The sequence below is a fragment of the Eriocheir sinensis genome, chromosome 35 (genome assembly GCF_024679095.1).
Source record: "Eriocheir sinensis breed Jianghai 21 chromosome 35, ASM2467909v1, whole genome shotgun sequence".
NCBI classification, from domain to species: Eukaryota; Metazoa; Arthropoda; class Malacostraca; order Decapoda; family Varunidae; genus Eriocheir; species Eriocheir sinensis.
The window spans coordinates 4,242,006-4,255,704 of NC_066543.1; the positions used below are offsets into that span (position 1 = coordinate 4,242,006).

The 13,699-nt window shown below is 43.7% G+C and overlaps 1 protein-coding gene and 1 pseudogene across 1 annotated transcript; both read right to left on the reverse strand.

Annotated features, from left to right (window-relative positions):
• Window positions 1–460: 460 nt before the first annotated feature.
• LOC127007544 (serine/arginine repetitive matrix protein 1-like) lies at window positions 461–2,717 on the reverse strand. The gene is made up of 4 exons (XM_050878714.1): window positions 2,546–2,717; window positions 1,526–2,197; window positions 1,037–1,341; window positions 461–688 (listed from the first exon to the last, which is right to left on the reverse strand). Exons 1-4 carry the CDS (start codon window positions 2,715–2,717, stop codon window positions 461–463), a joined length of 1,377 nt encoding a protein of 458 aa, XP_050734671.1.
• Window positions 2,718–9,842: 7,125 nt separating this feature from the next.
• LOC127007281 (B lymphocyte-induced maturation protein 1 homolog) lies at window positions 9,843–11,846 on the reverse strand (annotated as a pseudogene).
• Between the last annotated feature and the right edge of the window lie 1,853 nt (window positions 11,847–13,699).

Genomic DNA, 13,699 nt, shown 5'->3' on the forward strand with positions numbered 1-13,699 from the left:
CCCACTTCTGCATTTACATTGAGTCACTGTGTGTGACACAGCAATAAAGTGCCGCTGAATGCTGCTGGTGAAATTCAATTAACGAAGAGTTCACTTATCTGGTACATTAATTATTTTTGTCAACAATAGATATTTGTGGGGCGGGAGATGGGGACGGAGGACGGGGCCCCAAGCGGATGCTTGTTTCACTTGTATGTTGAACTGGCCTGTACAAGAAAGTTTATATTATAAAGAACGGCTTATGTACAGGTTCGTGTTTTCACGTCCGGCTTATAACAGTAATACTCCGTACGCTGTGTCCTGCTATGATTCCCACATTCATTCATGATAGATATTTGCAGTACAATGAATGACTTATGTACAGTATATATATATATATATATATATATATATATATATATATATATATATATATATATATATATATATATATATATATATATATATATATATATGTTGATCACACGTAGGTGACGGTGGGGTGGTAGCCCGTCTCGTCGGCGTAGTACTCCACCACCTGCGTGCGTCCGTCCGGCAGCTCCACGTAATAGCGGCCCTCGGTGCGCCGGCCGTCCCGCCGCTCGGTGTGCCCGAAGTTTGGGCCTTTCTTACGTCGGCCTCCAAACGATTTGTCGTCGTCCTCTGCTGAGTCGTTCACGTCGTAGTTAAAGTGGTAACCTGAGTGCCCCTGCAGAGGAAAGGTGTTGAGTGGAGCAAAACAAAATACACTATAATTATATTCTCGCCACAATTGATCCCTTGGAAAAAAAAAGAATGATAGAGAAAAAATTCTGAAAGTGAATTAATTGTTAATTTTAGAGTTACAAAGGTACGACATCATGCCTCTAAATAATAATGAGATTAATAGGAATCTTGAGCAAGGAGGTTTGTCTAATATTATAGTGCAGGCTTTGTTTTTACCAGAAACTAGAGAAAGGTGTCCCTTATTATCAAGTATGGGTGGAGCTATTTATGTGTTTATCTATGTACCTATATAATGCACCTCGGCTCGGGCCCAAGTAAGACCAAGACCCACCCCAACGGAGCTTGTCTGCCGCTGCCTCACGGTCTTCACAGAGGGGACTTGTGTTGGAGGCGGGGACACGACCGGCCTGGGATGATCCCTCGTCCTCGGGAACAGCTCGGCGGAGGAACTTTGGCGTGAGTCGGAAGGCGTGAGAGGGCCAAAATGAGGGGGCTGGAAGGACTTGGCAGGGGTTTCAAGGTGGGAGGAAGGCTTGAAGAACCCTCTTCTGGACCCAAAAAATTCCCGGGAGTCCAAGCTTTCAGAGGACACGAAGGAGATGCTTAACGGAGGCTTTATGTTGGCCGTGGGATGCACTAAGGTTTCATGAGGAACTAGAACTGTCATGTAGTCTGGAAAACTGAGTGGCTGAGTTAAGTCGACCGAAAGGTCTTGGGGAGGATGCAACCTCGCGGGAGCTAGAAGTGTCTCGTAGTCCGGAGAAACTGGATTGTTTGAAGTCATGCCCGCCGAAGGATTTAGGTGAGGATGCAGTCTCACGAGAGCCAGAAGTGTCACGTAGTCCGGAGAAACTGAGTGGCCGGAAGTCAAGCCCACCAAAAGATCGAGGAGAGGATGCAGTCTCGCGGGAGCTGGAAGTGTCACGTGGTCTGGAGAAAGTGAGTGGCCGGAGGTTAAGCCCACCGAATGATCGAGGTGAGGATGCTGAATCGTCAAATCTCTCTACTGAAGTGCCGAAGATGGTTTCTGAGACGCCAAACCTGAGTTCCCGCGATGACGAGTGTGGGAACTCAGACGAGGCGAATCTTTCTCTCGACCTTGAGTCAAAGGGAAATGGGGAGGGGGCGCCGAAGACAGGTCGTGGGGTGGGTTTGGGTGAAGGACTATAGCTTCCGGTGGGAGAGGGAGGTTTGAAGGCAGCGAGGGGAGTGGGCTTGCGTGGAAGAGGGGTTAGTGTAGGAGAGGGACCTTTGTAGACAGTGCTAGGAGTGGGTTTAGGTGGAGGGCCGTAAGTTTGTGAGAGCGAGGGAGGATTGTAAGCACTGGCAGGTTTGGGTTTAGGGGGCGGAGGGCCGTAAGTTTGTGAGAGCGAGGGAGGTTTGTAAGCACTGACAGGTTTGGGTCTAGGGGGCGGAGGGCCGTAAGTTTGTGAGAGCGAGGGAGGTTTGTAAGCACTGGCAGGCTTGGGTTTAGGGGGCGGAGGGCCGTAGCCTTGTGACGGTGGTGATATTATCCGAGTATGACCATGGTTGATGTGGTAAGGAGTAGATCCGGAAGGTCCAAAGCCAAGAGTGGAACTTAATGTTAACCCGAAGCTTTCAAGTGAGTCCTGAGCGCTCACGTCTAGGATCTCGACACCAGAAGCCCGAGTTATCACGGGGAAAGAAGAGGAAGGATTAGAGGAAAAGGAGAAAGATGGAGAGGAGAAAAACGAGGGCGAGGAAGGGGAGGATGGAACACTAGCATATGAAGAGGACTCATGAGAAGAAGAGGAGAAGGAGGAGGATGGAGATGAAAAAGGAGTTGATGGGAAGGTGTTGAAAGATGGAAAACGTGAACCAGCGTGAGAGGAGGAACGGACGGCAGAGCTGGAGAGGTCGTAGTTCCGTCCACCTCTCGGCACGGGGCGGAACGAGGAAGGGGAGTCGAAGAAGAGGGCGCTGGGGCGGAAGGCTTCGCGTGAATCTTCGAGGGAGTCTGGAAAACCCTGGGCGTAGCTTGAGCCCGCCATGGTCGCCGCCGCTATCACCACCACCACCACCACCATCTCCATAGGCTGACGCTGACACCACCGAACCTGCCACGCCCACAAAGAGATTGTTGTTATTGTGATTACTGATATTTTCATTTATTAATATTATCATTATTATTGTAATATTACACCGTTACTATCATCGCAATCATCACAATAATAGTAATCATAATAATAAACGATCCCGTACATCAAGCGAGGCTAAAATGATTATGCAGCATTACATTAAAGCATATATTAAAATTAATAGTCACATAGAGAGGCACCAAGTGAAAGTGGAGAAAGTGGCCCTTGTGTGTTGCTTATCAATACGGTTCACGACAGCCAGTCTGGCCCTCACGAAACGGAAGTGACTCGGCCGGACTAACGACCTGTGTCTTGCAACATGAGAGTGAAGCTGCTTCCCTCGTTACCTTTTATCGATATTTTCATGCTAACTGCTCTTATGAACTTCCAAACTACATACCTCCACCCTTCCCCGGCCTCGCTGCACAAGACTCTCTACTTGAGCTAATATCTATGTCCCGCTTCCTAATGCAGGAATTAATTAGCATCTCAAGAGGATCAAATGGAACTCCGGAGGCCAGTGTGAGTCAAGCAAGAATGGTGCCACTATAAAACACTTTCCTGCGCCACTAATAAGGGGCTGGGGTCGACCAACGGACCTCTTAATGAAAGAGTGCCGGCGTCAAGGCCAAACGTAAAAAAAACCTTATTCCATAACTTGAATCAATAAACTCTGCAATAACCTTCCAGCTTGATTGTATGCATATTTTCTTTGAATGATTCCTTTTTCGTATACCTCGTAACTGAGATTTTTTTTCATTGCACCAAGAGAGAGAGAGAGAGAGAGAGAGAGAGAGAGAGAGAGAGAGAGAGAGAGAGAGAGAGAGAGAGAGTATTGTTCGTCCCGCGGCCACCATCACTTTTGTTTGCCGCTTATAATGGACTAAAAACAATTGTCTTGCGGGTGTTGACACGGCTCGTGCGTTGCTACTTACGACCATACATACGTTGAAACGAATGCCGACCAAGTGTCTTAAATATTGCTAATAATAATAATAATGCTAATAATAATAATAATAATAATAATAATAATAATAATAATAATAATAATAATAAAGGTTTGTTATATTTTTTGCATAATATTCAGCCTAAAAATCTTCATTAATTATAATTCTTAGATAATATAAATGCTAACATATATTCTTTACTCAACAGGGTGACAACTTTATATTTAAATGTGTGTATTGCGTGTTATGTACTGTGCTGAGCTGTGTGTGTGTGTGTGTGTGTGTGTGTGTGTGTGTGTGTGTGTGTGTGTGTGTGTTTTCGTCCTTGGAGAGCATATTAAAACGTCCTTAAAGTGTATTTTTCTCAGTAACTTTTCCACGTAATTAAATGGACAGTATCAGGGAGGGGGGGGGGGGGGCAAAGAGGGGGAGGGGATGAAGAGAAGGGGTGAACGGAGGCGAGAGGAAAGGGGAAGAGGGGGATGCAGGCTGTTGGGAATAGAATGTTGGCTAGGGGGTGCTGGGGGGGGGGGGGTACACCACTTCCTCTCTTTATTTGTCTCTTTCTAGCATTATCCTCATTCTCCTCTTCCCACTGTTATCTCTCTTAGGAACTGATGATGTTTGTGGTTCAGGCGATAACTTGTTCGAGTTTTATTATTTCTCTTTTCCTGACTGGTATTAATAATGTGTTGAATGTCTTCTTATTTATTCTCCTTTCATCTGCTTCCACTCTGCTTTCAATCATCGTACATTCCTTCCCCGCTCCTTTGAATCCCTTTTTTGCTCCTCTCCTCCCAGCGCATGTGAGAACAAACACGGCTGATGATAAAGATAAGCAGATAACAAATGCAACACCATTTCGCAACGCGGCTGGTAGATAAAGAGGGAACGAGATTAACGCGAGTTGCTTCACTACGCCACAGCTCGAATCTCTGACTCCTATTCCGAACAATATCAAACAAATAAGCAAGTTCAATTCTAGTGGTGATGGTACTTAATTGTCTCCCCTGGTCTTCTCCATGGAAATCACAACTAAGGGTAGAAGTGGTCTGATTTTTTTCTGTGCGGGTATTTTGCGTCGTTCTGTCTACTAGCTCAAAACTTAGCCGCCAGGAGGCACCGTAGTCACCAGTTCGCCTATAGTTCGGAACGCCGTCCATAGGAGGATAGGTTTCTGATTTACTTGTTAGCATTGAACTCGACTCTTCCACGTGCTATTCTTCAGCCTGAGTATTCTTCCTTTGCTTTCGTGTGTGAGTGTGGGTAGTGCAGAACTGTGTACAATTGCAGATCAAGACTCGAGGGTGATGAGAGCAGTGCAAAGTTATACAAAACTAGACTGGTGGTACAGACGGTAAGAGATCGTTTGACTCTCCTTCATGACAACCTGCAAGCGGGATGTTAGTGGAATAGTTACGGGGTGGGGTTTAATGGCGCCAAGATCCCTCTTTAATTAAACATACGGTAAGAGATCGTTTGACTCTCCTTTATATGATAACCTGCAAGCGGTATGTGTTAGTGGAATAGCTACGGGGTGGGGTCTGATGGCGCCAAGATCCCTCTAGAGAAAAGCTGGAACCTCTATAATAGGGCCCCCATATGAGACTTGGATAACATATAATTTGGGGGTTTAACTTTGTATGGACACTGGGACCTCTACAGAAAACTTGGATCCCCTTATACGGTGACCTCTTTCTACGAAGCTGGGATGTGCTGATGATAATGTAGACGCCCACTCGATGTTATATATTTGCCTTCACAAGCTTCCTTCTCCTCCCTCACAGCCTGCCACGGTAACGCGCTCCTCTAAACACTCACCTTCATCTCCGCTCCGAATGTCACTACTGTCAAGCGGGACGTCACCTCGTATTTATAGCGAAGCCTTTCATCTCTCGGCCCATCCCACCCGTCTTGACCCTGCTCCTCCCCGCCCCAACACTCCTCCCTCCCATGGTGACCCTGCCTCCCCCCCACCCAACCTTTCGGCACGCCAAGCAGACGCTTCATGAATGGGAGGCGTGGGGCGGGCTGGCTAGGGGTGAAGGTAAGGAAGGGGCTGGGTGAGGCCGCCTATCCGGTGCGTCTATCTGTCTCCTGTGCTCACTCGTCTTGACCCTCGTGGTGTGGACACTGGCTCAGGCTTGGCAATGCAGGAATAGCGGTGATCTCTATCTATATATTCTTCAACATTTCAGCGTCCAAGCACACACACATCTGACAAGGCTTTCGTAGGAGTTTTGGGCACTTGTAGAGGTGGTTGTATGACCCTTCTGGTAGTTTGATCATTCTTTTGTGCCATGAAACTACAAGAAGACTCACTGGAACGCGATTCATATCTATTTTGGGCTTTAGAAATAGTTCGATGTTAGAGGCGGGAGAGTCAGAGAACGGAGACATCTTGATGGACAGGATCGTCTCCTTGCATGTAATTTCTTGTATTCTTATATATGTCACAACTTAAAATGTGTACATCATTGACTTAGTACCAATGATATAATAACTCAAATCAAGTATACTGTGCGCCTGAGGGATGTGAAGGCACGCACACCCTCATACTTTGTGGATTGATGTTGTATACTTTTTTTAGTGAGGGGAGCAAGGAACCTGTGTGTGTGTGTGTGTGTGTGTGTGTTTGTTTAGGTTAACATGCATGCAAAATTTTATCTTTACGACTCGTCAGTATGTTATGAATAATTATATATCATTCATTGAGACGATTCATGACTTTCAGGCGGAATTCAGTAATTTTTCGACATTTTTATCTTGTTCTCGTCAGCAAGAAAGCGGAAAATGTCTTCGCGTGCGTATTGTTAATTTAATGAGTTTATGATATACATTAACCCCATCTGACGCTTTGATTACATCGCCGATACAGATAATAATATAATTGCATGTCATGAAGATTTTAAGATTATTTTAGTCAGTGCAAAGCGAAAGTGTTAGGGTAGTGGGCGGGAGTGTATCAAGACACCTCTCCATCCGAAATTGACCTCTCTTTTGGCTACTCTTTGCTTTATACTTTGAGGGAGTAACAACTGGAGAGCTACTACTACTACTACTACTACTGCCTTCGGGCTAGTCGATAAATGGGTATCTATTATTGACAAGTGCTGAGGCTGAGGTCACTGGTGTCCCTTAGCACACGACCGATTTTAGTGTCCACAGAGTGCCCGTAATGTTAAGCAGGTAGTGGACATCTGTGCGCTGCGTCGGAAAGCACGCCAGCCACCACGCAGTGTTCGGCCCGTGCACTGCATTTGACCAGACTGACTTTTAACTGTTTCCAGTGGATTTTTATCACGCATGACATCAATAAAGGACCATCACAAAAAAGCCCGAAAATATATACCTGCCTCAAAATTTTACGTCCATCTCTGTGGTGAGCATAGACAGATGCCGAAGCATCTTTTAAATCTAAGATAAAGGTGTGTATAAAAGTATAGAGGTATGGCATACGCTAAAGCTGCACGTGGCATCGGTGCTCATCTCCGTCACATTGACCCTTGAGCCTATAACGGGACAGGGCCGGGATATCCGGGTTAACCCAGTTTACCTTCCCAGGTTTCCCGTGGTAACCATTTATTGACCATCCCTAAAGGGAGGATGAATAGCTGAGTGGGCTTCGCGGTGACTGCCCGGGCCAGGATTCGAACCAAGGTCCGTAGATTCGCAGATATGCGTGCCAACCGCTATATCAAGAAATTATTTACAAGAAAAGCTCGCTGATTATATTAGATTCATTCGTTCCTTTAATCACTGATCTAGAAATATCTTCGCTTTCCTGGAAAACAAAACACGGTTGACATGATGATCCTTCGTGAACGCCGACGCAGCTCCGTGACAGCGTCGGCAGCATGTGCAGTGACTGTGTCCACTTTCCCGCCGAGCCAGCAGGAGACGCTACTTAATATTAATTAGCTAATTACGCCGAGACGCCATTCTTTGTATACAAATACCGTGTGTGATGCAACGCACGACACGGCCCGTCTGCTGCTGTGCACACGTTAATGTGTTCATCTTTGACAATGTTTCACTTAGGAACGGAACCTGTTCTAAAATGTTTTTATTCACGACGCTCCTGATGTGCCAACCCAGCAACATACTCGACTGAAATAGCTGTATTAACACATGCAACACCAAGCAACGAATTCTAGTTGGCACTAAGTAAAGTTTTTTTTTTCATGCATAATTTATGACAGAATTGTCTCATCTGGAACAGCCATTTGTAGTGTTTTAATAAAGTGTTCATATATACAAACGCACTTACTCCTTCTGGGCGTATGACAACCTAAGGACAGCAAACAGAGGCCCACTTGTCTGCCATGCAACAAATGAATAGCCATCGCAACATTGATGACAAGTAACCTCCACAGCCGAGGTTATTACGCCTTCCAAGGATATCATTATGCATCGCCGAGTCCCTTCACTTCAGCTAAATAGCAGTCATGTACTTCCAGTGAAACTTGATGTATCAAAATGAACGGATTGAATGAAGGCTGTTAGATGAAAGAAATGATAGAAGTACCTGTTCGTGGATAGATAAGTAGCGTGATAGGTTTGGGCGAACACCGAAATGTGATTGTGGGAGTGTGGACGTTGTTGGAGAGGGTACTATGCGAAGGCTTAGATTCTATGAAGACTAATCAGTATGCAGCAAGGAATATTCAATTATTTTCCATAGTATGCAACAAGAAGCGAAGCATTCAGCGTGTGTCTGTTGTGGTGTGAAGTTGTGAGCCTTGTGAACCCTCGCTAGGGGTCAGGGCCACCGGGCGGCGGTGTAGTGATCTCGTGGCTCAGGCGGAGTAACTACGCTCATTATCCAGTCATAAGGTGATATTAACCGGTACAACAAGACTATACTGTTTGTGAATCATATTTACTTGTTGTTTAGGTTTAATATTCAACAGGAAGGCAACCAGTGATCTCCTGACCCGTTGAGTGTTTCCTTGAGACAGGAGGCCTGCTAGAAAAAGTGACAACACTCCCTGCGTGAACACCCAGCACCAAGAATGTCGAGCCCTCCAGACATGCACCGCTCACCTCACCACGCCTCGCCCTCATGCCAGCCTTCAGGGTACTGCTGGTGATGGAACGAATATCGGAACACAAGACCGTGACCATAAAGCACCTCACTTGTGTATGGCGCGTTGGATGCACCATAAGAATATGGCGGATAAATATCACCCTAACCCGTAAGGTAAGGTCTGTAAAATTAACCCATTCAGAGATTGGGTGATGTCCGCATCATCTTTTCCTCTTCAAGTATTGACTGCACTGTTAAGGTAACATCCTTTGTTTCACTCTTATACTGATATCATTGTCATCTTCAACCAGCAATAATCCAGTGCAAGACAAGAGGTATTTCCCAACGTTCTCCACTTTTCCCTGATGTTGTGCTTTCCTGCTGCAGCAAATGCACTTTATTTAATCTATTCAAACTCTTCACTTGGTTCTGTCTGATGGTACTGTAGTAGTTCGGCCTCATCCTGCTCCAGCACGGGGGGATGAGATAATTAGGTTCCTGGCTCTTCCGTGCTACATCACCTGCAATAATTTATCCTATTTCCTACATATGCATAATCAGATGTCAGAATTACTGTTCTGTGTATATCAAAGCAAGAAATGAAAGCACCCATAGTAGAGAAAGTACTTTTCAATAACTGTCTTCATGATGAAGAGGTTTGAGGGTCTCATTAGTACTTCAGGAATATGTTCCACAATTTTCTTTTGTTTCAGGTTGACACACAAGCTTAGTATTTGATTTTCTGGTTTTATCTTTTGTGCTGTATTTATTATTATTTATGGAGCATATTCCTGCCCATATGGTTGTTTCTGCACGAGACAATCCTGAGTGGGGATGCCCACATAACTCATGGCTGGGGCAAGCGGATCGATCCTGCCAGGAGGGACTAGGGATGTATAGGGTAGCAGTGTGGGAGCTTGGCTGGAGGGACCGTTGGGAGTGAAGGCAGTGAATAAGTGAAGCAATGTGCCCCCGGGCATATGCTCCCCATTAGTTAGTAATTAGGTCTGATTAAAACTTGATGGATTGCAAGAACTGTATGAGGCTGTTCAAACTTCAATACCATGAGCTAAAATTTTAATACCAAATCAAGGTATACATGTAGTTTACATTTATATTTTTATATACACACCTGCACACATGATTTGTAGGCTTATGGTTTAGTGATTGAAATTTAAATTATGCTCACTTAATATCCTATGCATTATTTCTATCATTATAAATACTTTAATTAAATTAAACACTTAATGCATGGGAAGATGATTGACTCCATTTTGAGGTTGACACATATCAAATAAGGAAGGGTAATGTGGCATGACGCCATGATTGTATATATGCGAGTTGTAACTGCAGAAACCCAGACACCGCTGTTGGATGATGAGCTCTACGAGGAGGAAATCTGGGTGGAGTGAGGAGGTGCTACTGTTCCTGAAACAGTCCCTGAGTGAGCCATGGGGTGAAACAGATTGGCCTGAGGTGTTACAACACTGTTGGCATTCCCTACAGCATGGGAGTGAGGTGCCAGGTGTGGGTGAGAATGTGGGTGACTATGTGAAGGAGGAACTGGTGCCTGATGCATCTGAGTGGGTTTGGGTGTTCTTCTGAGGGGTAGTCTGGGGTTGCGTGAGGAAGGGTCTTCCTCCCACTGCTGGCTCCTTGAGGACCTTCCTCTACTGCACCAGATTCTTCAGTATGACTTGTTCTCATGTGAGTCTTCATGTGATGAACCTATACAAACAATACATATATATATAAGCATAATGATGAAGAAATTTCCTTTATAAATTACTTCACTTTAATGTAATATCAGGCAGCTGCTGTAAAACTGCACAGAATCATTGATTTGTTTCACAATTTACATGAACACAAAATAAATTAATACTAGGAAAGCTCTCAGACAAAATCCTAACACTTACCTGTGAGAAGGTGAGTAGACAAACAACACAGGTGTATGGTCTCTCCCCAGTGTGTCGCCGCATGTGACGTTTGTAGTTCCCGGACTCCACAAACTGCTTGTTGCAGACATCACACGTGTAGCGTAGCTCCTTGTTGTGGTACCGCAGGTGAACCTTAAAAATTACAGAATTCATGAGACCTGAATATTACACCATTTAAGTTAATATAAACATAACATGTAAATTTGTAACTGTAATACATGCAAAAATATAAAAAAATGAGGATTAAGTAAAATAGTGCATAAACATTTACTCCCACTATTTGACTTAAACTCCTCACTGCTTAGCAATGCTGGCTGGAAGGATGGAGGTACTGCTGGTGACAGCCTAGCAGAGATCAGCCCTCATTTTCATGTACTTCTGCTTACATTAATCGCAGATTTATGCTCACACAATGCAAAACAAATAAAGCATAGCCAAACGTGAAAATTCGTGTTACGGGAATGTGTATGTTTACACAGCACTTGCCTTACCCAGCCAGCATTACCAGATTGTTGTACTCAGAACAATGCATTTATCAGTTTCAGAACAATAAATGTCGTACCCACACAAATAACGATATAGTCTCCGCCATTTTCTTTTCCAACTTTAAGTTCTTAAACAATAAGCATGTCATACCATGCAAATTATTTACTAATGAATGCTTCTTTCCATGAAAAATCAGTACTGTAAGTACCAGTGGTAGTACCTGCCAAACCCTACTGCTGACAGGGCCTGTTGTTCATATTCATCAGGTTAATAGCTACTTGTCATTATGATCCAGTGTTTATTACCCATTTCATATTCTTTATCACTTGATTTTAATGGAAAGAAGCAGTCATTAGTAAATAATTCACATTGTTTATGCTTAAGCACCTAAAGTTAAAAAGAAAATGGTGAGAACTTTGTGGTGTGAGATTTCAATGACTACATATTTAATTTTATGTGAAGATGTTTACATTGATTACAGTACAGTCTATGGTACATGTAGCTGATGAATAATGCTACTCTGATATTTTATGCTGCTCTATGGAAGTAAACATCCTCCTTTCCTTAGGAATGGACAAATCATCAATGGGTGGACCATGAATGTTCAAAGTGGTGCCACAAAAATTCCTTTTCAGCTGCCTTTGTGTATGAATTGTGAACCTCATAATATAGTGGAGGGAGGGAGGGGGGGGGGCAGGTGTAGTGATGGGTCAGAAACCAGAAAAGACAATGTGATAAGCATAATAATTTGGTAACATTGACCCCAGCCCACACACGCTTTCCTCCTTCTTCACCTGTGAAGCTCACGATGCAAGGACTGCTCATGATACAGTCGCTACTTTACCAGTATATGGGCCTATAGTCTGCTATACAACCATGTGAATTTGTGCATGAAGTACTGTTCTAAAGGTTTAAATAAGCAATTATCTGGGGTTCTCTGGAACAGATTAATCCATTTCACATTAATTTTAGAGGACAACGCTATACTCCCAGATTATTACTCACGTGGCACCTTACAGACGCACTTTAAGATGAGTTTTACAATAACAAACTTTTAAAATAACTAAGATTTGTGAATCTTTTTTTCAGTAATGGAAGTAGCTAAAGTGCAACAGAAAATAAAAAGAACACTAAGTGCTGTTCCAGCAAGAAGTCTGCACAAGAGGCCACGGGGATACCTTTGAGGTCATGGGACCGTGAACTGCTTCTCACAGAGGTGGCACGGTAAGGCTTCACTCACAGTGCTTGAGGCGGTGCCGACGCAGGTCAGTCCCTCACATAGGTTGCACCACAAACCTCACATGCATAATCCCTTTCACCTGTTGGAATTTTTTTTAAATCAATGAAAAGGTCTTTATTCATTTTCTGGCACATTGTCAAAGTATCTAGAATATTTTTTATCATTTCCATTATATGCCAAAAATTATTAGTTTCTCCTCAGAAGCTGAATATCAAAATCTGACTGCATTCTAATTGAACTGATGGCACATAGTGTCTTGAGTCAAGAATTTCACCTTTAGCATCTATCAAGGTCTCTGTGACAGTTTTAATACCAAACATTTGAATTCTTATTTTGTACAAAAATCCCAATCTTGCTAACACTCCTAATATTTACATAATAAAGTGAAGCTCCCTTCTGTAATCTCTGAACTTCCTAGGCTCATCCTGCACCTCACTACTGACTCTAATCCCATATATCAACCTTATTTTAAGTTATTCATTACTTGATCCAAGGAGTTGAAGAGGACATCCATCCCTGGCCTACATATACCTACTTAACCCTTTCTATCCGTGATGCAGACGTCGGCGTCACAGTATGGAAAGGGTCAAGAGGAAATGGAAGAGTATTAATCCTCTTCTAAACCTCTCGATCCTCCCCTAAATTCCTCTTAACCATTGTGATGATGTAGGTACTCAACTACTATGACATTGATGAATTATTTGAAATATATACTACATTTGTTAACCAAACTTACCACTGAACCATTACAATTTGTGTAGCCTTTGCTGTAGAGGATAAGAGCTTCTCCTTACCTGTGTGTAACTTGGTGTGCCTCTTGAGGGCATTGATAGCAAAGAAAGACTGGCCACAGACTTCACATGTGAACCGTCTTTCCCCTGTGTGGTAAACAAGATGCATTTCCATATTGGCCTTGCGACTGAAGGCCTTTTTGCATACTGGACATTCAAAAGGCCGCCTCCTGTGAAGGGTTGAATTAAAGGATTAGGATATGAAAATGAAATTAACATCTGTAAATTATTCTAAAAGACTAATTTAAAGCCTATTGAAAATCAAATTTCTCAAAACTTAGTGCATGAAAGAAGCTTTACTACTTCTCACATAACATTATTTTAACAAACCTTTGTGTATTCTCATATGTATTCTCAGGTTTGTCCTGGAGGAGAGTACCTTGCCACACATGGCACACTGACAAGGGTTGGGACCAAAGGTGTGTTTGTGGCGGATGTGGACCTCCATGTGGTTTTTAGTAGTGA